Here is a 24,788-nt window from a genome sequence, read left to right as displayed (position 1 = left end):
AAGTTAAAGAGTTATCAAAGATACATTTTTTAGTAGATTATGAGCTATTGTGGTTGAGGTGGTTAATAAAAAGTCATATTATATTTTATTAAAGAAAAAACATTTTTTAATTATTTTATTTTCTAAATATCAAAATGGTTAGAAAACAACACAAATCTTAGATAATGATGAACTCCAAGCATGAGTGATAACAGTAAAAGAGGTTGAACCAAAGTCCATAATGATGATAACTCTAAATCATGTCTTCAACTAAAGCTCATCCAACAATGGTTTCAAACATAATATCACGAGATTAAATTTTTATTCATTCTATCATTAAGGTACACTTCTCTTGCTTTTAATAAAATCACACTTTCATTGTCAACAAATAATTAAATTCTCTCAACTTGCAATGTGTTGAAATATCAATTAAGTATTTTGAATTTTCATCTCAAATTTATAATTATGTTTGTCACTATTTTGTAATAGATTACAGGTCGTATGATTTATGCTATAAATGTAAAACACAACTTATATGACAATAGGGACAATCATATGTTTTAAATGATCTTAGAAATATATTAAATGTTTATCATGACAATAGATACATACAAATTTTCAGATACATATGTTTTAAATATCATAGCAGAAAACTAATTGTTTGATTCAAATAAATAGATATCTGAAGTCTATCTTGAGGAAACATATGTTTGATATGATTTTAGAAATATATTAAATTTCAATGGTGGCAATAGATTGAACCATCGCTTCCAGAAAACTATTGGGTTGGTCAACAGAAATCCACCTCTCAGAGAAAGGTGCTCCAGGTTTATACATATACAGTTTACAAATATAGATATCAGGATTACGAAAAATTCCACAAAATAAAATTCGATCACACGACACTGTGGCACAAAAATTTAAAACAGGGTGGTGTTGAGGGAGAGTTTCCAATTGCCTCCATAAATTTCCTTCCCAATCATATTGCTCTATTCCTTTACTTGTAAATGCAATTAGTCGTTGAAAGGCATACATAACATCGAGGCAAGAATTAGGAATAGACATATTTATTGTTTTCCATGCTCTTGTGGTGGGATCAAATCTTTGACATCTATTAATATCAATGACATAAAACATTCCTTCAATAAAAACACCCCTACAGCTGTACATTCCCTGGTGCATCTTAGGAAGAAGCTCCCACTTGTCTTCATCTACTTTATAAACTGCTGCTTCACGAAGTTCATTGAGACCATTATCATTTCCTCCCGCAATGTAAATCGATCCATCAGGTGAGGCACAACATGCAAACTCTAGGTTTGCAGGTCTGGGGGTGGGAAATTCAGCACCATGCTTCCATATACTAGGTAAAAAATCATATATCAAAAACAATGGAGTTAAATGGCGTGACTGGCACAGCACAACAATCTTATGATTCACATTTATAATCTTATAAACGATTGCGTTTGTGGGAGGGAGCAGTTTACGTGATTGATCAGTAGGATCGTATATAGATATGCTAATATGATCCTCGAGAAAACATATATATTTCTTAGTCAGCCCAAACTTAATTCTATCCTGATAAAACTGAAAACTTTCCAACATTTCTTTGGCAGGTTCCAACAGCTGCTTAATTTTTGAGTGACATATGTATGGCACTCTTAATAAGATGTCTCGAAATATTTGCTCAGGGAGTTCCCGCAAAAAATCCATTATCAACTTTTTCTTCTTGAGGATATGAAGCTTTAGAGTGTGTACAAATTCGAAGAATTATACCGAGTTGTTGGATCTGTAGACGTTGCTTTATACCTGCAAACGCTTCTCCAGATTTAAAGGTCACCACGTTTGGGGATTCCCTTATAATAGAGACTAAATTAACCGTAAAATATTTATGTAATTTATATATATATATCACATATAAACGAAATATTTCTATTATTTACGAACTACTTAGAATAAAACCGAGGGTGGTTAATCTATGCTACCATTTTAGACCTCCATTGAGACAATTACTGCATATTTTAATTACAATATTAGTCTTCATGAAGGGCAATATACATATATATTAGACCCTTGGAAAAGTTCCCCAGAAAATCTCTCCAGAATAATTATTCTATTGGCAGGTTGGTAATCTTTTAACTTTCTTCTCAGTTTGGGTTTCTTTTGGTTTGTGCGTCCAGTCACTTTATTTTACATTAATTAATTGTGCATTGTAATTATATATATAGTGATTTTGAAATCATTTTCACCAATAGCTTTTTCCTGACTGATGTTACAGCTGCAATTTAAATGAGATCCCTGTACCTTATAACTTCCATTATATGTTCAGGAATTACAAAGCTCCCTACATAGATACAGATATTTGTGAAATAACAGAAAACAGACGTAAGAGGGGAACACGAAATATTTAGTATTTCATGTTAAGTTGATCGAGTCATGGTAGTATCAGCATGAGTGATTTTTCAGAAATTTTTAGTATTTCATGAAATATGAAATTATGAACATCTGTTATATGAAATTAGTGTTAAATGAATTATTCATGCTATGAAAGAATGGTCCATCTGAACCAATACTCAAGAAGGAAATAGTCTATTGTTCAACAGTTTACTGAGTTTGGAATAAAGTTGAACTTTGAGTTTTTGAATTTATATTTGAGAGTGAAGTTCTTAGAACACCAATTCAACATAAATTTAATTTTCTACTACATTCTGTGCAAAATATTAAAGTTTCTTATGCCCTAGATAGGGCATAGGTAGAGAAGATAGCAAAACTTTTACTTAATAACTAAAGTATCAAATAATTAAAGTTCTTTCTTCTTGGCACAAATATTTTCTAAGCATAAAAAAATTTCATAACATTAGAAGACAAGGGCTGCAAGCAGCGAAGTTCCTGCCAGTCTTTGCTTTTGTTTCTGCTGCACAAACTTTTTATGCACCAATAAAATCTCTGGGAGGCAATGCATGTTATAAAGCTTTTTCACACTTTCCAAATGCATGTTTCTTTCATCTGTTTCATTCAAAAAAAATTGTGTAAAGATTTAGTAGTTTGAATAATAAAAATCATCAGACACAACAGAAGACCAATAGTTAATAACTTAATACACAGAAGTAAGCTAGAGAGCATCCCAACGATTGGCTTCCACATCAAACAATGCCCTAAGTATAGGCCAAAGTTAGGCCAGACATTCCTTTCATGAAGTTGCAGAGACTCAAACTTTCATATCAGCATTTGGTAATAGACCCATGAGCTATGCTCAAACTCCAGAAAACCTTGAATTAAGGGATGGGATTTGGCATACAAAATTAAAGCCATGGATTATGCCCAAGAACAAATACTAGTATTTTAGAACTCCAGCAATAAAATACCCATTCACTATATCTTTATAAAGCATCATTTACCACTGACTGTTTCCCCTCCCTATGGAGGTTCTATAGTTGAGTTGAGCCACTCAATCGTCAACCACCACTCATCATTTACTCATGTAGGGACGCAGTTGAAGCCCCTCACTGCTCCATTCTCACACAGATATTATTACAGATATTATTGGAGTGATTTGTGTGGAATAGCACAACAAATGGGGAAAAAGAGAGTTGCAGATGAGGGAAGATAAAAGCCTTCCCTCAGTCACCGCATTTCTTCCTTCCATTTACTTGTACAGGTTTTATTGTGGATATCCAAAGGCTTTGTTAATGTATTAATCTTTAGGTTAAAACTTAGTAATTTTAGGTTAATTTTAGTTTTGTTTGATTTTATTAGTTTTTGTACAGTTATAACTTATTTGCTCCATATGACAATTTTTGTGTAACTGTGCAATCTGTTCGCTGCCTTTATTATGCAGCAAGTACTTCTTGAATTCTAATCGAAAAGTGTTTCATTTTATTTTTGTCATTTCATTTACATTTCTGCCCTAACAGTGGTATCAGAGCGGAGAAATAAGAGCAGAGAATTCTACAAAAACAATAAATTGATTCAGGTGATATCAATTTATTTATTCTCTATTTTTAAAGGATTGAGAAGTTATTTTAAAGTTGCAGGCCTTGCGAATTGTGTTTATTTATTTTAAATTCAGAATGCAGTCTATTGTTTCATTGATTGGAGAAACTTTAACAGGAAAAGATAATTGGATGGAATGGCATAGAAAAATTGAAAACACTCTCATTTTTAATGATTTATGGTCTAAAATTTGTGATGGAAATGCCCAACCTACAACACCAATTGATGCTAAAGAAAAAGAAATTTGGCAATATAAAAATTCCAAAGCTTTGGCTTTGATAAGAGCTTCTGTTAATGGAGATGTGTATCGACATATACAAGGTTGCACATTTGCATGGGAAGCCCTTCACAAATTAAAAGATTTATTTGCTTCTCATTCAGAATTAGAGTTTATTCAGTTACAATTAAAATTGTTTAATCTTGAATTGAAAAATGGTGATGTTATGAGTTTGGCTTCTGAAATCAGAGCTATAAAACATGATGTTGATGCTGCGGGTGGAAAAGTTGATATCTATCTCACTGCTTTCATCAAGGCACTTCTTCCAACACATTCCACTTATCTAGAGTCTCTTCAAGCAAGTAATCAATTGAAAACCATTTCATTTGATACATTGGTTGAAAATTTAGCAGAACGTGAAAAAGCTTTTGGAAGGAAAATAGATAATACTACTGAAAATGTTTGGTTTGCTCATCAAAAAGAAAAATCTATCAATAAAATCTCTTCAAAGTATAGTTATAATGATAAAGGAAAAACTAGAGGTCAATGGAGGCAACATGATAATCAAAATGATAAGCAGTATTTATATTGTAAAAGATGTGGTAGAAAAGGTAGTCATGAAGCACATGAATGTAAGCTCTCATGGGACAAGATAGAAAGTTTTAGAGAAAATTCATTTAAACAGAAAGATAAAACAAAAATGCACAGTGATGATAAAATTTCAGAGGATAAAATTTCAGGAGTAGCCCAATTTGCTTGTGACAGTGATAGTGATCAATATGTGCTTTCTGTTTCAGATTTTACATCTAATTCCTCATGGTATGATTCTTGGATCTTAGATACTGGAGCCACACAACATATGACATTTCGGCGTGATTGTTTTGAAGAATTTCATGAAGGTGCCTATGGTCCAATTTATTTAGCAGATAAATCTAGTCTGAAACCTCTTGGAAAAGGAACTATTCGATTTAAGTTGCCTAATCTTCAAGACCTTGTGCTTCATGATGTATTATTTATTCCAGAATTACAACGAAATTTGCTATCATTAGTATTGATTCGACAAAAAGGCTATTCTGTTTTCTTAAAAGATGGGCAAGTTGTTGTAAGAAAAACATCTAACAATCAAATTGTTTTCACTAGGTGTGAAGATGGAAGATTATTAAAATTAAATGGTGCATCTACTTCTAAAAATTTTGCATATCTTACTGAAGAAGAGAGTCTATCACCAAGCCTTTTATGGCATGCAAGATTGGGGCATATTAGTTATGATAGCATTCATACCATGCAAAAGAATGGTGTTGATGGTTTGCCATATTTTTCTAAATCAATTGAAAAATGTGAAGCATGTATTCTTGCCAAACAACATAAAAATTCTTTTCCTCATTCCACCTGGAGAGCACATAGAAAATTGCAACTCATTCATTCAGATTTGTGTGGGCCTTTACCAGTAACTTCTATTGGAGGATCTAAGTACTTTATGTTGTTTATTGATGATTATAGTCGCATGACTTGGATTGATTTTTTGCAGCAAAAATCAGAGGCTAATGTTCAAAATGTAAAAGAAAGATTGCAGCAAGGTTTTGATATGACTGATTTGGGTCATCTTCATTACTATTTGGGAATTGAGGTGATTCAAAACCCCCAATCTATCTTCATCAGTCAACAAAAATATATTGGTGATCTTCTCAAAAAGTTTGGTATGGCTGATTGCAAGCCTCTCAACACTCCTATGGAGCAAAATCTCAAACTTTCATCTAATGATTCCTCTGATTTGGTTGATGCAACTTCTTATAGGCAACTAGTTGGCAGTTTGATTTATGCTACAACTACTCGACCTGATATTTCTTTTTCTGTTGGAGTTCTGTCACGATTTATGCAACAACCTAGAGAAACTCATTGGTTAGCAGCCAAACGGGTTCTTCGATATCTATAGGGCACTCAAAACTATGGGCTTAAATACTCCAAGATATCAAAATTTTCTTTGCTTAGTTATTCAGATTCAAATTATGCAGGTGATATGGATGATGGAAAATCTACATCTGGTTACTTAATGTCTCTTGGTTCTGCTATAATCTCTTGGAAATCTAAAAAGCAACCAGTCCCAACTCTCTCTTCTGTAGAAGCAGAATATATAGCAGCATCTGAGGCAACTAGAGAAATCTTATGGCTTCGAAGAATTCTTGCAGATTTGCAGGCACCACAAGCCTCTTCCACACCACTCTTTATTGACAATCAATCTACTATAAAAATGGCTAAGAACCCAGTGTTTCATGATCGTACCAAACATATCAACACCAAGATTCATTTTATTCGGCACTATGTGAAAGAGGGCAGTATCTCCCTTCAATATTGTGCTACTACAGACCAACCTGCAGATATACTTACCAAAGCATTGGGTCGTGTTAAGTTTGAAAAATTTCATGAAATGATTGGTTTAACTCCTTCAGATTAAGGGGGAGATGTTAATGTATTACTCTTTAGGTTAAAACTTAGTAATTTTAGGTTAATTTTAGTTTCGTTTGATTTTATTAGTTTTTGTACAGTTATAACTTATTTGTTCCATCTGACAGTTTTTGTGTAGCTGTGCAATCTGTTCGCTGCCTTTATTATGCAGCAAGTACTTCTTGAATTCTAATCGAAAAGTGTTTCATTTTATTTTTGTCATTTCATTTACATTTCTGCCCTAACAAGGCTTGACATACCTTGTCAAGTTTTTTATTTGACAGTGCTATTAAATAATTACCTAGAGTTTGAGTCAATATTTTTAATGGACTTTAGAAAGATAAGTAGAAAGATAAGTAGAGAGCATTTGACAGTCGATGGGAAGGGAAATGTAACATTCTCTTTTTGAACCACAAACACTGAACTGTTGGTCGTTGACATGGATTAGGGTTGACTGGATTCTGTCAACTCTTAGATTTTGTTATTCTTTTAGTTTGTCAGCTAGTTTTAGTTGTGTCAATTGAATAAGGAATGGTGCAGTTATTCCATTAGCTATCTTCCCTTAAATTAGGGAATCAACTTCAATTAAATTTTGGGTAAGTGTTTGTCAATAGCTAGCATTGAACGTGGTTTATGTGGAACGCATAATTGATTATCACAAACACAAAAACTTCATTCTGTTCACACAAATTGGATGCTGCTACAACAGCTTTTTGCTTGAGACAACTTTTTTTCCTTGCAAAAAAATTGAAGATGATTTATGTAGTATTCTTTTCTTGCGTTGCAAATCCTCTAGGTGATTTTTGCCATCTTGTACCTTTGCACATATATTTGCTTCCGAGGCAATTAGGGTTAAAATTTGCAAACGTAGATGTCTGGTGGGCAACCCAATATCTGCCACCTGCTTGACCGTCGAGGGAGGATGGGGGGACTTGTATGCAAGATGTCAAAATCCTGTCCTGTCAAGCAAGTATGCAAGATGTCAAAGTACTGTCGAAGCATGTGGATTATTAACGGATTTCGTCTGATCCTTGAAAACCCCATATCCCTGCAACGCACCGACAGAGCTATCCCTTTTTGTTGGCCATGTGTTTTCAGCGACTGCGCTCTGCCAAAGTTCTATTTTGGCAGCCCCTGCACCTCCCTCTGGAGTCGTGCGTTCTCTCCCGTTGAGAACTGCGCGAACCCCTGCAAACCCTCGACAACACCAGTAGTTAAACGCCACAAAATTTGTCAAGATCATTTTGCTTAACTATTACGCAAGTTTAACGGTTTGAACATTAGCAAATGCAAAAATATTTGAGAATAATTATTTTCGATTGGTGCATTGGCATTGCATAAATCACTAGTTAATAAAGAGGCCTCCGCTACAGTCCCTGCGGGCAGGAACTAATAATCCAGTAAATCAGCAAGGTAATCTCGTCAAAATTCACAGTGAGATCACATTAAGTCTTTCAGAAATACTATATATTTTTACAACTTATAAGCAGATTACAAATATACAGAACACATTACAAATATATTAATATAAGGAACTTGTGTGAACAAAAATTACTTCTACCATTTTACAATTCTTATAAAGTCGTGTATATATAAAGTCATTCATTACTACGGTCAAACTATAATATTTGGAATTGAGTTTATTAGACTATTTAGGGGACAAATAAGTTTATAAGTCTATTTAGGGGACAAGTAAGTAGTGGAAATAAGGCTTCATGTGGATTACCATGTGGGTTTAGATCAACATCCACAAGGACTGCCATGTAAGAAAACTAGTTCTTTAAAAAAATTGATTCTTTCTATCCTCAATGAAGATGATCTGTTATGTGTCAATGATGATTCATCCAAGGTATCTGAAACTTGGTTGTTTGGATGGATGACTTTTTATGGGGCGGATCAACCACGAAAAGTGGCATGACACGTTGGTGGTAGTGGTTGGTTTTGTTGTATGGCACCTCAATAGATTGGTACATACACCTATGTGAATATATATAGTAAGTCATTTATTATTTGAAAATAAGCTTATTAGTCTATTTAGGAGAGAGGGGTTGGTAGTGGTGGATCCTATGTTCGAGGATCCACATGAAGCACCACATAGGTCTAGATCAATATCCACAAGCATTGCCAAGTAGGAAAACTAGTTCTCTAAATAAAAATAAAAACTTTATCCTTCATGGAGGAGACCTACCATGTGTGAAATGGCAATTCATACAAGGTGTCCAAACCTTTGCCATTTGGATGTATGAACATTCATGAGGCAGCTCAACCATGACAAGTGGCATAGAACTTCAGTGGTACTGGCTAATTTTTCCACATGTCGGTCAAACAATCTACCACCCTCTATGCTCGACAATGCAAATTAAACATGTTTTGCCTCCTCACTCCATTCCAACTAGCCACATTAACTATGTGTCCCTTTGCATTTACTCGATCTATTTAGTGTGCAATATCCAACAAAGGGTCCATTAAATGTTTCATTTTATTGCGCATCATTCCCACTTTCCCTTCCTTCTTTCACACATATTATGGAGTGTTTGTGACCTTTGCCTCTGGAACATGTTCAACTCAGGTCATTGAAAATCCTATTCTCACACCAAAAGATGTTTAGCTCTATGAATTCTTTGGCATTTTTCCAGAGGTTTGTTTGATGTTATCCTTTCCTCATCTTGCAAGTGTTCTCTCTATCACTGAAGGTATGTGTTCATCTATTTTTTTACACACTTTATTCTCCTTGTAGGTACAGGTTATCAAATTCAATTCGCTACACAAATCTTAGCATATCTGGAGAGTGGTTAATGGGAGATATCACACCTTGACAGTAGTTAACATAAGATATCACTCCAGCCAAATTTTCTTTATACCTTGTATGTCATACTTAATTGTGTATGATGTCCCATTAACATATAACCAATTTATAACTATTTACCATGACTGATAATGTCCTAAATGCCCTAAATTCCTCTTGTGATCAATCATTAAAGAGTGCTTGTGTATTTGTGTTTAAATGTAATTTTTATAAATTTTAATGTGGAAATATATTTTAATGATTTTATTTGGCAATTCAATAACCGTAAAGATAAATGGGTCCTATATGTTTTCATTTTAATATGCTTTTCATAATTAGGGCATATAGGTGAAATTAGGGAATTAAAAATATAATATATTCTATTAGTTTAAAAAATTGAAATGTTCATCAGGTTTTATAAGGGCAAATTAGTTCATTTTTATTATTAAGCTTATTTTGGAGTTTTGATTTCTCAAAACCCTCATTATAACGTCATTGGGCCCTTGGTCTGCTGGTGAATTTGAAAGGTTCTTAATGAGCCAACCAAGGATCAAGTCTTGTTGAGTGCAAGGATCTAACATCTAAAGGGGACGAGGTTGGGATCATGCCCTAGTAAAATTTGGTCCAATGGATAGGTCACAATCCTTGGCTCTTGGCCAAAGAGGTTCTTGTGCTCAGACTTAGGTGACCAAAATGGATTTAAGGACAAACATCCATAAATTAACCCTCCTTATGTGGAGATTTTTAAATGGTGATTGTGGGAGAAATTTTGTGGTGATTTTTGCTTTGTGTTAGGATTGGGGAAGTGTGTATTCTCCTCCATGGATTTGTGCTTCCATTCGGTGTGTTGAAATAAATTCATGTTTGAATTTTTTGGGCAATTTTGACGTAGGTGCTTCAATTCTTCATTTTTCTTGTTTTTTTATTTTTTAATGGTTGCAAATGGAATTAGGATGTACAAGCCTTTATTTACTCAAAAATAATTAATTTTAATTTACTAGTTTATTTGATTTAAGAAATTTTTGTAAACATTGCATTTAGAAATGTTTTGTCATGCCAAAATTTTAATTGAATGGGAAAATTGAGTATTTTATTATGAAAATTGAGTGTTGGATGCATAGAGACCAAAAGTGTGTTTTTACACTTTTGACGTTTAAAAAACTTCAAAATTTTGTGTTCTTCGGGGTATTTTCATGGTGGAAAACACAATTCACTAATTTTTGGAAAAAGGTTTGGACAAGAGGAAATGGTGGAATATTTGTTAATTCTAGATTAAATATAATGTGAAATGATAATTTTAGTATAGGAAATTTTGAATTAGATTGATTTGGATCCCATCTCACTATGTTATTAAGAATTGTGAAATTGTGCTTAAGTGATGACTGAAATGTGAAATTGGCATCGTGTTTTACTTTTTTTCCTCGCTCATGTAGTATGGGATTATCTTAGGGTGTGGGCTTTAGAGTTGGTTTGTTGAGTGAATCTGAATGCGGACTAGGGCACAAAGTGGCTGCTAGGATAACCTATTGGAGAGTTATGTATAATAAGTGAAAACTAAATAAAACATAGGTAATAAAACTAAGATAATTTGATATCATTATCATGCCTAGAGTGCTAGTAAATACGTAGGATGATTTGGGATGACCTAGGGGTTTTGGGGGTGTTTATTTGGTTTGATAAAGTCTCCTCGTCTTGATGAAAATTGCAGAACGGAAATTAAAATCAATAGGAAAAATAGAAAACAAGAGGGAAAATAAGAAATGTATCAGAGGATAACTCTACTTGAAGATTATGGTGATTTAATAAGATTAGATGTTCCATGCATTATGGTGATTTATATGTCAAAATTTTAATTGCAATTCATATAGAAATGGCATTTATCTTCATTTTCATATTCATTAGCAATAGACATTTGACAATGTTGTTGCCATGAAGGTTATGAGCGCACTTTATATAACAATATTTGATTTGGTTTTGTTGAACAAACAATTTTTACATTTTACTTGCAAGAATGCTTTTAGTCAACTTCTTCTTTTGGGTTACATACTTCCTCTTCTTGATGTTGGATTATTGAGTGTAATCTTAAATATCAATAAAAAAACACAATTAATTTTATAAATATTCATGCAAATAATTTCGATGTCAAATTAAGTAAAAAATTATATTTGTTATATTTCAACTGAGAATTCACTGAAGGAGCTCAAATGATTGAATGTATAGGAGTAGATTCATTCTTGAATGCTTGGAGTATTCATAAATGTAACATATAAGAGTCACTCCACTCGAGCGATTCTTTTTAACTCATGGAGGAACCTATAGATACTTAAAAATGTCTCACTAATCATGTACTAATTATTGGTCTAATTAATTAACTAATTCTTTAATTATTTAATTAAGCTAATTATTTTTCCTCAATTGACTAAATCATTATCATTCAACATTTCTAATTATCAAATTTCCATTCTTTAATTAATTTAATCATTTAACCCCTTTCTCAAATATTAATTAAATATTAATTATTTAATTAATTACAATTAATTTCCTTAATTAAATAATATTTATTATTTAATTACTTGTAATTCTAATGTTTAAATTATTTCATTTAAATTATTTAAAATTAACTATTTCACTCTTCCAATTCCCCAAATTCGAATTTCGAATAATTCCATTTAATTTCATTTCTCTCAAATTCACAATTCCCCAAATACCAATTTCAATTACTTTCATCTAATTCCAAATCATCAAATTAACATTTCACCAAATCTGCAGTTGGATGAATTTCAATAAATTTTAGGTGCATTTAGAATTCGAAAATCCAAATTGAAAATGAAAATCAAATTCAATTTTAAAGTCCTACAGCACATGTTGAAATCTTAACTAATTGATCAAATCAGTTAACTCAGTTATGTCTTCAATCTCCCATTTTCACTCCAAATAACCTTTTCAAACTAATCAATGTAATCAATCATCTCTTCAATCAATCCAATCAACTGGCTAATCTAGTCAAACCACTATCCAATCTATTTAGTCGACTACTCAATCAATTTGGTTAACAAATCAATCAATTTGGTTAACAAATAAATCAACTCTGTTCACTGATCAATCTAAATCAATTCACTCCCAATCAGAGCTTGAGTTCAAAATCCCATCTCATCTCTCATGTAAATTTATATAAACAAAATCATTTTCTCAATTCAAGCTAGATCACAACTCGTTAAAATAATTGTCATCTTTATGCGAGAAATGTCAGTGCAATATTTGAGAGCCACCTACACTAGGAATTTGGAGAAGAGAAATGGAAGCAAAACTGTGGAATAGGGAGTTTAAATTAGTTTAATTCTTCCATTTATTTCATTTATTATATTTCATTATGTTTGATTTTAGATAGATTAGTTAAGGATCTGTGATCATCCTTATTTCCTAATTAGCTTAATTTACATGATTTCAAGCATGAAAACAATGGTAAACCCGATGTGAATTTATAGTGACTAAATTATCTTTTTTTATTTTTGTCATTTGTATATCTGTACAGAATAGAAAAATGGAATCATACTTGCATACACAAAATTCGCAATTGCACATATTAATGCACAATTGATGTTGTTTTGTTTCACATTTGCTATTAGATTGATTCTCAATAGATTCCGTCCATGTCAGAATCAACTAACTTCTTTCTTCTGTCTTTTTCCTTTGTTTAAAATAATTTCCAAAATTGTCACGTTTAAGTAATGTGCAATTGCTTAGTCATAAATTCGCATTTGACTAGACATTAATTCGCATTTGCTAGTAGATTTGTTCCCAATTTCTTAGTAGTTAATTCACATTTTCTAGGAAAGGTCAAAATGTTTTTGTCCTATTTTCTCTGTCTTTCTGTCAATAATTAGCACTGTTTCTACAAACAGAGAGGTCAAAGTTGTAACGAAGAGGAAAAATTAGGCTAGAAAGCCCACCATGTTCTAACAACCTTTTGGTTTTCCTATAGGGAAAGATTAGAAAATATTTCTTTTGGTGCTCTTAAAAAGACCAAACAAACATTCTTCTTCTCAATACCTCACCATTGCTATGATGGATAAAATGAACACCATGTCTTTTGGAGAAACATCTCCAATAGTTTAGACAATATTGCAATGAAAGTTTAAAAATAACTTTTAGAGAGTATAGCCCAAACCAAAATTAGGAATAAAAAATACTACACTAGTAAATAGATTGAAAGTTGTGTCTGAATTTAGAATGGACTTCATTTAATTGTACTATATTTTGTGCATATGGAGAAATTTAATATTGTCATATTATTGTGTTGTAGGTGAGAACCCCTTTAGAGAACACGATCCTTGTAATGAAGGATGCACATAAAATTAGGTTAATTTGTGATCCCTCGTGTTTTGTTAGAATGCATATTGGAACCATAATTTCTGTTTTGTATTATGGGAGTGAAATTTGGCCTTGCAGTTGTGAATAGATTTTCCCAGATTGTGGCAAAGTATTTAAAACAAGAGAAACTATTAGAATAAATAAAAGCAATTGTTGGGATCTAAGACAAAATTCTAGTATAATTTGTCCTCCTCACTTTGTTATTTCTATTATTGACTTTTCAACTTTTTATTTCTTATCAATTGCAAAGTTTTCTATAGGTTTTTTTTTAAAGTTATTGTGTTCTAGTTTATTACATATACATTTGTAATCACTTATAAAATTAAAAGATCAGTTTTTTAATAATTTTTAATGATTTTTTTTTATCTAATTTCAATTTTAAAATGGAAAAAAATATTATAAGAAATATTAATGTTTAATAAACAATCATTAAATTTCAATATAAAGGTTTACATAACAATAATTGGATGAGCGTGTAATATAAGGATTCATGATATAAGAAACATGTTTATTTATATGAGTAAATGAAAGAGGAGTGCATAGTTTTCATAATTTTTATATTAATCAAATAATATTACACAATTATATATATATATATATGAGCAATGTTAAAAATATGGAAAATCCAAAATTAAAAAAGATGTTTGAATAGTAAGATTGTAAATTTTAAGTCACTATTAATCATATGATAATGCACATTTACAAATTCACCAAATACTACAACAATGTCACAAACATGAAAATACCAAAACAAGAAAAAGGTGAGAAAATAATAAGTCTATAGTGCTTACCTGCAGAAGCTTACACAATCTGTAATTGTGTACCTAGCTCTCGTTTACACAAAAAAATAAACATTTATTTTATGAGAGTGAAAAGAGAAGGTAATTTTACATGAACAAACTCCTCTACTTAGCCTTTGAATATTCATTGTTATTGATTTGAGTGACTTAGAACGTGCGATCAATATAAATTAAATGCTAGGGCACAATTTTAGGGAGTTGTGACGTAAAAAATAGCATAGCCTTGTAATTTTACACTACATTTTTTGTGTTCATTTTGGGATTCATTCCCTAATGTGCTGCTAGGCTCATTTTAGCTTTTGAATTAGCCTTTCACTTTTTCATGGTTCTTAAGTTTTGTTTTCTTGAGTTATTTTTTGTCAAGTTTCGTTGTTACCTTCCATCTTGCTACTTGTATTACCATTTTGAGTCAAAATTATTTGGATACTAGTGTGATGCATCGATATAATTATGAACGTGCTAATATCCCACAATTGTTTTCCGTTTGATGGTCATTTCTAAATATTTTTCTGATTGTCACCTACCTAAGTCATTAAAATTAATTCAAGATGAATCCAACAACTTGTTAGCCTCTTCTAATGCTCTCATCTTATTTTTTAATAAGTTGTTTCATTAGGAACAATCTCTCTACTCTCACTTGGCACTCACATAGCTCTTTTAAGTTGTACAACTCTCTATAATACTCATGCCACACTCTTCATTAAGACTTAGTGTCGACTTATCTTTCTCAAGCTTCTTAGGTGATATTTTTATTGTTGTATTGTGATATTTCAGAATTAGAAATAAATTTAATTTTAGTTTCTATGTTGAATGCTAGTGGATTGCATGTAACATTATACAAACATGGTTGCAAATTGCTAAGACGAAACTTGGTGGTAGCAAGCGGGACAAGGAAGTGGGCTCTATTTAAGCTTGAAGCCATTACTATCGTAAAATCCACCAATGTAAGTAAATACAAAAAAATATTAACATATTGCGGTACAATAGATTGGGTCACATTAGTGAGAATAGGTTAAAAAACTTTTTGAATAAAAATTTGGTAGATCATTTTTTCCATTTTGATGCAAGAGATTTGAACTTTTTGAACATTATGTGGTTGGTAGAAAAAATAAAAATCATTTCCTTCAATTAGTAATAAATCTAGGAGTAAATTGGAAATTATTCACTCGTGTTTTTGGACCAATGGATATTGAATGAATTAGAAGATATAGATATTTTGTTTCCTTAATTGATAAAGTTTCTAGACACATGTGGTTACTTTTTTTATTGAATGAATTTGAAGTTTTCACTAAATTAAAAGATTTTAAGGCCTTAGTTGAAAACAAAATAAATTGAAAAATTAAGGTTTTAAGAATTGATAATGGAAGAGAATATTGTTCTAAGAAATTTGTTGAAATTTGTAAGAATGCATGAATTGTTGAAAAAAAAAATATTTTGTATACTTAATAAATAGAAATAGTAGAATGGATGAATTAGACAATAATGGAAAGATCTAAAAGTATGTTAAGTGGTTCAGAAATTTATAAATGCTTTTGGGAAAAAGCTGCAACAACTACTTGTTACTTATTAAATAGATCTCCCTGTAAGGCTCTTGAAACAACATGTTATGAATGATGTGTACATATTTAAGAAACCTTTTGTTTCACATTCAAGGGTATTTGGAAATAAGGTTTATGTTCATCTGCCCAAAGAAAAATGATCTAAGTTGGATCCAAAAGATAAAAAAGTGCTTTTTCATGCATATGGTGATAATGTAAAAGTATATAACTTATGGAATCCTACAACCACTAAAATTATCTTTTCTAGAGATAAGTTATTCAAGAAAATTAGTTATTATTTATCTTCAACAACCAAAAGAAAAAGAAAAGAATTGTTTTTTTACAAAGAGTGTATTTTTAAATGAAGGAGAGAAGTGCACCTTGGAAAGATTAAAGAGATGGACATGAGGAAAAGGAAGAAAAATATGGGCTTCTAGAATTAGTTACTAATAAAACTGACAAACAGGAAGAGGTTGAATAAGATCATTATTATCAAGATCCCCATACTTATATTCTCATATGATCGACTATTGCCACACCTAACAACCTATGTTGTAATTACATGGTTAGTCAACATTTCAACAATCTCCAAGGTACTCAAACACTATTCCTTTTGTAGAAAATGCTTATAGGGAGCACACCCTTGACCCAAATAGAGCTATTGGCTCAACAAGTAGAATATCTCCAATTAATGACTAGCATGCAAACATTTAATGACAAAAAGAGACATACTAGGGAGGATATCTATCCTTTTCTTTTTTAAAGGACTTTATAACATAGTGACCACAATTACAGTGAATCCAAGGAGTAGAGATTGTGTTGTGATCACCCGAAGATCCAAGGTTACATTACAAGCGGTGCCATCAAACCCCCCTCCACGGACAAGAAATTACAATATGGTTGACCAACTAAAAAAAACTCCAGCCTAAATTTCATTATTTGAGTTGCTTCGCATCTCACCGGCTCATAGGGTGGTCCTAGACAAAGCATTAAAAGTATATACTGTTGCTAGAGATATAGATGAGAATGCACTTCAATCCATGGTTGGAAACTTGGCAGCTTCCAAAGTAGCATTCACTAAATGGGATGTACCTACAGACAGGCCTACGCAAAATGACACTCTACACTTAGAAGCTCTTATTCACAGAAAGAGGGTTCGAAGAGTGCTCATAGATGGTGGATTCTGGATCAACGTATGCATCAACAAGAGGTGGTAATTCAATATTACCCCTATCTCATATTCGAGTACTCAATGAAGCTTCTATCATAGAAGAAGAGCCAACCATTCGGGATAATCTCCCATTCATCATTAATACAATTGACTATCCTCTGTCTTCAATTGAAGAAATTCATGAATATGAATCAAATAGAGAAACATATATAGAGAGTATAATTGATTCACATGACTATGAGTTTCTATCTACACACGGTTGAAGTACATTTTCATCTCTTAGTTCTTATGACAGCCAACCAATTGAACATGATGGCATCCAATATAAAGAAATACCAATCTTCCCACCATCAGTCAAGTATGTTTGCGATAATAGAATCCATATGATCTCGGAATCAACTTCTCCTATTGAAGGACAAGATCTTTGTCTCATGTATCCTCACTTAATAGACTAGGGGCAAGAGGGACAACCACAATTAGATTTATTTCAAAGTGATGAAGCTATAGCTGAATTCTTGGGTGCAAGGGATGGACTTCCTTATGATGATCATAAAGTTGGCTTTACCATTTATCTTGATAGAGCTACATACTTTGGAGAAGCAAGCTCCTCTTCCAATTCAGATGATGAAAATTAAGCAGAACATATGGTTCACAACAAATTGGACAACCTTCCCATAAACAAAGATTCCTATGTGCAATTTAATATTTGATTGAATGAGTTTCAGGGCTGATACATGCGACATGTTCTCCATCTAGCCTTATGACTTCCAGGAGTAAGTCGGAAGCAAGGGGGGGAGGATGCAGTACCCCTACCCTAATCAATTTCTAATCCCGGTTTAATCTTGGTTAGTCTTTCATAATATAATGTAATAGTCAGATATTTGATTTAATGCATAGCTGTCGATGTGGTTTTCGCACCAGTTTGTATGCAAGTTATTAATTCTCCTATTTCGTGTTATGATCTCAAGCTAACGCTTTCATTAAGTTTATATATGTATGCATGTATGACTCTTGGTTGCAGGAGATTATCGGTACAGTGCCGCATGGGTGCGAGATTCGTCTCCGCCTCGATTTGCAGGTTTGAGAGTACCTCTTTCATCCTTAGAGTTGGATTAGGTGGTCCCGAGTTTCTCGTTTGACCATAGTCATGCTCAAGTGAGCGTCGTTAGTCATCGCTAGTATTCCCTTTTGGTTGGGTTTGTAGATCATCTGTCCGATTGACTTTCTTGGTTTGCGTGCTTGCGTGTGTGGTTAAATCGAGTGATTGATCATTAATCTTTAATTGATTTAATGTGTGTTTACGCATTAGTTTATTTGGGGACTCAATCAAATAGGCTCTTTTTTTTATGTGATTAATCATTATTTGAATTGCTTGATTCAATTTAGGAGCAAGTTCAATTGAATGGTTAATTTTAATGTTAAATTTATTATGTTTATGCTTATGAAAAGAAAGATTTAAATTTAATTGAAATATAAATTAATTTAATCTTGTTAGCTTTTTGAAATAGAAAGGTTAAATTTCAGTTGAGTGAGAAAATCAATTGTAAATGGGAAAAGCAAGTTAAATTATTGATATAGTTTGAAAGAATTATTTTTAAATAAAATATTTTAATCCCAAAAATAAAAATTTTGGTCAAACTTCTCCATATAACCTAGACTTTTGTAAAATATTGGGGATTGAAATTTTTTGGGGAAAAATATTTTTGGAAAATATTTTGGAGGAAAATTTGGGGGTTTTGGAAGGAGGAGAAATTTCTTGAGCCTGCAGGTTGGGCTCCTCTCTAAATCTTTTCCAGGATTGCTATACGAGGTAAGATTCTAGTTTATATTTTTTGTCCCTTTGCTTATCAGAAATTGTTTTGGATTTTGAAGAAAACTGTTTGGGAAAAATTGGAATAATCTCAACTATTTGGGGAAAATGGAACAGCTGTAAATTTTATTTCCAATTCAAACCTTTCTTGTTTGTTTCCATCTCAAGTTTAGTTTTGGTTGCTCTTGTTTCAAAATCAAAAATAAAATAAAAATGAGATTGGCCGTTTGCAATGGAAATTGGTTTAAATTCCAAATTTATGCTTTCAAATTCAAACTTTAAATCAGATAATCTGCCTGGGATTTGATCAAGGATGTTAATCCTTATTGTTTTAGTAATTTTGTGTTGTTTTGGAGAGTTTTTTCCTTCCTAAATTTGGGTATTTGTAAATATTAGAAACCCATGCTTTTTGGAAATAAAATTAAAAAAAAAAAATTATATTTAAAGTATCTCTGAGACTGTGGGATTATTTTGCTGTGTGTTAAGTTTTTTTTTTTTGATTAACAGCAAAATTTAAAAAATATATATATAAAAAGAACTGTTTTAACCCCATCCATGTGGGAGTTTTCCCCACCACGTGGAGGGGTGCTGTGTCCCTTTGGGTAGCAACGCTTCCCATGGGGGTTGCGTGCTCCCTTTGGGAATAGCAGCGCTCCCATGGGGGCTGCGTGCTCCCATTGGGAAGCAGCACTTCCCCAAATGTATTTTTTTAATTAAAAAAAAATATATAATATTTTAATATTATTTAATGTTAATTTTTAATTAAGTTTTTAATTATGATTAATGTGGCATAAATTATAATTCATGATTAATTTGATATTAATTAATTGTATAATGGAATATATACGTTAATTAATATTCAAATTTCATTTTATGATTAACGCACTTTTTCTAATTAAATTCTAGAATTGCTAATTTCGCAATTAAATATTAATTGGTTATATTTTATTAATCTTGGATTAATAAATATATTTATTAATTAAGAGTTAATTGGGGTATTTGTCTAATTGAGGAAGTATTGATTTAAAAATTAAAATATAGAATATTATTTTATTGGGAAATTGTTGAAATAAACTATATTTATTAATTGATTATTTTTAAATAATATTTTATTCAAGAACATATCATTTGAGTAATTGAGAAGTAAATTAAATATTTTATTAGTGGATATTTAGATCATTTAAACGATATACTATTGGAAATTAATAATGTATTGTTTGGAATGTTGGCGAGTTAATGGTATTTTCAATTTGTAAAATAAATGGTATAGTTATAATCCTCCTTTGTTTTGAGACATAGGCGAATGGACCATTGGAATTGTGGTATTGTACTTACCTGGTAATGGTGATTTTTCTATCAATGCAATTTGAAAACTTAGATCATTAGAATACTTGATTGACTATTAATGTTCAAATCAATATGGGAAAATATTGTCTTGTCTAGTTATTGCCTTTGCGAGTTGAATTTCTGTATTCACTTTTGCTTAAGTAATGGCAAGTCATTCTTTGTTTGATTGGACCCGGTCATATGGTTCATTTGGGTACCTATTTCAGACCTCTATCTCGAGTTGACTGTTGTACTGTGGTGGTGTTGTAGTTGGTCATATCCTTTATGTGGGTGTCGAATGTTGATTCGTGGTTGACCATAGTTTGTCAGGTCTTTGGTTAGAGTACCATTAGTAAGTGTATCTCTTGGAGTCATGTTTGACCAAATGGTGGATTTCTCCATTTTGAACTCTGTTCGGCTGACCATGTGTATGTCTTGGTTTGAGTTCATTTGAGTATAGTCTAGTGTTGTATGGGAAAGTGGCTTTCGATTGGGGGTGACGCCCAAAGTGCCTGCTGGGTAACCCATCAAAAGTGAGTCTAATAAGTGATAACGTAATAGTAGATTAGAATGTGAATCTCTAACTAATATAATTGTGCCTCGCACATGGGATGAGTGCTAACATAAACTTGACATGCTGTGAGAAGGCCTAAAATGGCAAACCATCATCCTCGTCTTCATGAGAGGATGTGTGGCTCCACATAAGGCTTGGATGGGCTGGAGGTTCGGATTAGGTTGCCAGGGTAACCCAATGTATGGGGTCGAGACATATGAAGACCTGCCATGGTAACCATACTAGGTTGTGTGATGACACTTGTCCCTATGTTCGCTAGTGTGTTGTCGTATTCTCCTATTAGGAGCATGTTTGTGGGTCATCCTATTGTCTGTGCCCTTGTGAGTATCAAGTTTCATGTTAGACCTTGGGTGGTGATGACTCAGTTTTGTGGATGTCCAAATGAACCTTGGTATTAGCTTCAATTGTTATTCAGCTAGATCGTTTCCTTTTCAAGGATCATTTATGTATTTATTGACCGATGCGATTGCTTGTATATTGTTTATGTTTCGCCTTGATGGTAGGATTGTAAATTATGAGAGCCTCATGTATTCTTAACTTTATTAATTATCAGAGGGGTCTTGCTGTTGAGCAGACCCAGAGATGTAGCCATTTAGGGGTGAACTCCGAGATCATCTTGCTGTTATGTGATTCTTATTCTCTTATGTTTCATGTTTAGTGTTAGCATGCATGAATGGCATTTTGATAGAATGTATAAGTGGTTTAGATGATGATTAATTTTAAATACATGTTCACAGTTCTCTCTTGAATGCAGTAAATTGGAATAAGTAATAATGTAGCTTATGATAATGGAATATATTCAATTGTTGCTAAGGAAATTAAGTATGCATGAAAAGATCTCATATGTTTATGATGAAATTCTAGTGTGTTAGAATATGATATGCATGGCTTATATTTTAATGAAAAGCTTGAATGTAGATGATGAATAGATCTTAATGGATGAAACTTGGCTTGTGATTTATATTTCCATCTTTTGAAAGAAATTATCCTTGTGTAAGAATTATCTCGTTATTAAGATAATTAGCTTATTGGATTAATTGTGTGAGTTAAGTGAATTGTTAAATTTAAGTAATCTCGTTGGGAAAATCTTAAGGTGTTAGTTGTTGTCTTCCACTGTGTAATTTCAAATTTGATATTTCATTGTATCATTGTGTCATGTTTAACTTTTAAAAGAAAATTTATTGAACTCTATTCTTGTGTTATAGCTTAATCCCTTCGGGGTTTCCTGACGAGGCATTACAGTGATAATGTAAAAGGATATAACTTATGGAATCCTACAACCACTAAAATTATCTTTTCTAGAGATAAGTTATTCAAGAAAATTAGTTATTATTTATCTTCAACAACCAAAAGAAAAAGAAAAGAATAGTTTTTTTAAAGAGTGCATTTTTAAAATAAGGAGAGAAGTGCACCTTGGAAAGATTAAAGAGATGGACATGAGGAAAAGGAAGAAAAATATGGGCTTCTAGAATTAGTTACTAATAAAACTGACAAACATGAAGAGGTTGAATACGATCATTATTATCAAGATCCCCATACTCATATTCTCATATGATCAACTATTGCCACACCTAACAACCTATGTTGTAATTACATCGTCAGACAACATTTCAACAATCTCCAAGGTACTCAAACACTATTCCTTTTGTAGAAAATGCTTATAGGGAGCACACCCTTGACCCAAACAGAGATATTGGATCAACAAGTAGAAGATCTCCAAAAGAAAATGACTAGCATGCAAACATTTAATGACAAAAAGAGCTATACTAGGGAGGATATTTGTCCTTTTCCTTTTGAAAGGACTTTATAACATAGTGACCACAATTACAGTGAATCCAAGAAGTAGAGATTGTGTAGTGATCACCTGAAGATCCAAGGTTACATTACAAGGGGTACCATCAAAACCCGCTCCACGGACAAGAAATTACAATATGGTCGACCAACTAAAAAAAAATCCAGCCTAAATTTCATTATTTGAGTTGCTTCGCATCTCACCGGCTCATATGGTGGTCCTCGACAAAGCATTAAAAGTATATATTGTTGCTAGAGATATAGATGAGAATCAACTTCAATCCATGGTTGGAAACTTGGCAACTTGCAAAGTAGCATTCACTAAATAAGATGTACCTACAAACAGGCCTATGCAAAATGATCCTCTACACTTAGAAGCTCTTATTCACAGAAAGAAGGTTCGAAAAGTGCTCATAGATGGTGGATTTTGGATCAATGTATGCATCAACAAGAGGTGGTAATTCAATATTACCCCAATCTCTTATTCAAGTACTCAATGAAGCTTCTATCATAGACGAAGAGCCAACCATTAGGGATAATCTCCCATTCATCATTAATACAATTGACTATCCTCTGTCTTCAATTGAAGAAATTCATGAATATGAATCAAATAGAGAAACATATATAGAGAATATAATTGATTCACATGACTATGAGTTTCTATCTACACACGGTTGAAGTACATTTCCATCTATTAGATCTTATGATAGCCAACCAGTTGAAGATGATGGCATCCAATATAAAGAAATACCAATCTTCACACCATCAGTCAAGTATGTTTGCGAAAATAGAATCCATATGATCTTGGAATCAACTTCTCTTGTTGAAGGACAAGATCTTTGTCTAATGTATCCTCACTTAATAGATTGGGGGTGAGAAGGACAACCACAATTAGATTTATTTCATAATGATGAAGCTATAGCTGAATTCTTGGGTGCAAGGGATTGACTTCCTTATGATGATCATAAAGTTGGCTTTGCCATTGATCTTGATAGAGCTACATACTTTGGAGAAGCAAGCTCCTCTTCCAATTCAGATGATGAAAATGAAGCAGAACATATGGTTCACAACAGATTGGACAACCTTCCCATAAACAAAGAGCAGTCAACATTACTAGTTGAAGAAACCAAAGAGATCAATATTGGAAATGTTGAGACTGTACACAAGATACACCTGGCAAAGCCTTTTAATCCAATGGAACAAAAAAATTCATTCAATTTTTCACACAAAGGCCAATCAACTTTGCATGGTCTTATTCTGATATGCCAGGGTTAGACACCAAGTTAGTCTTGCATCATCAGCCATTACTTCCTGGAGTAAAACCATACAAGAAAAAACTTAGAAAGATGCATCCTCATATAGATCTGTTGGTCAAGATCGAATTGCAGAAATTGTTGGATGTGGGTTTCATCAGACCTGTCACCCATAGACTATGTTGAATGGATCTCTACTCTAGTCTCAGTAACCAAACATACTAGCGGTATCAGAATCTGTACTGACTTCAGAGATCTCAACAAAGCCTACCAAAACTATGACTTTACACTCCCTAACATAGAAATGATTGTGGATTTCACAGTTGGCAATGGAATGCTATCACTCATCATTGGTTTTCATGGTTAGAATCAGATCAAGATTGCACAAGAAGATCAACATAAAACAACTTTCACATGTCCATGGGGAACCTATTGCTGGAACGTGATTCCATTTAGCCTTAAAAATGTTGGTGCTACACATCAGAGGGCAATGACCACTTTATTTCATGACATGATACACAAAATCGTGGAAGACTATGTAGATGATTTACTGGCTAAGTCCAAATCAAGGGATGGTCATCCGGATGTCGTGGCTAAAATATTTAATAGACTTGAACAATACAATGTCAGTCTCAATCCCAAAAAGTGTATGTTTGGAGTAACATCTGGAAAACTCTTGGGGTTCATTGTATCAAACCGCGGCATAAAAATAGATCCAGAAAAAGGTGAAAGTTATACTAG

The 24,788-nt window shown here is 32.6% G+C and overlaps 2 protein-coding genes across 2 annotated transcripts in view; both read right to left on the bottom strand.

The window, feature by feature from the left end:
• Positions 1-711: 711 nt before the first annotated feature.
• LOC131062358 (F-box/kelch-repeat protein At1g15670-like) lies at positions 712-1,689 on the bottom strand. Its single transcript, XM_057995994.1, has one exon. The coding sequence runs from the start codon at positions 1,687-1,689 to the stop codon at positions 712-714; it is 978 nt and encodes a 325-aa protein (XP_057851977.1).
• A 5,921-nt stretch (positions 1,690-7,610) lies between these two features.
• Positions 7,611-24,788, bottom strand: part of LOC131856551 (UPF0481 protein At3g47200-like) — a 28,445-nt gene continuing 11,267 nt past the window's right edge. The window contains exon 2 of the mRNA XM_059208379.1: positions 7,611-7,880. Coding sequence (XP_059064362.1) covers positions 7,611-7,880 — 270 coding nt within the window. The remainder of the gene's footprint in view (positions 7,881-24,788) is intronic.

The sequence above is a fragment of the Cryptomeria japonica genome, chromosome 7 (genome assembly GCF_030272615.1).
Source record: "Cryptomeria japonica chromosome 7, Sugi_1.0, whole genome shotgun sequence".
Taxonomy (NCBI): Eukaryota; Viridiplantae; Streptophyta; class Pinopsida; order Cupressales; family Cupressaceae; genus Cryptomeria; species Cryptomeria japonica.
The sequence above is the reverse complement of the archived record's forward strand: the minus strand, read 5'-3'. Positions and strand labels throughout refer to the sequence as shown.

Bases quoted from the DNA above. Each gene is read 5' to 3' on its own strand.
- LOC131062358 (XM_057995994.1), bottom strand. From the start codon at position 1,689: ATGGATTTTTTGCGGGAACTCCCTGAGCAAATATTTCGAGACATCTTA.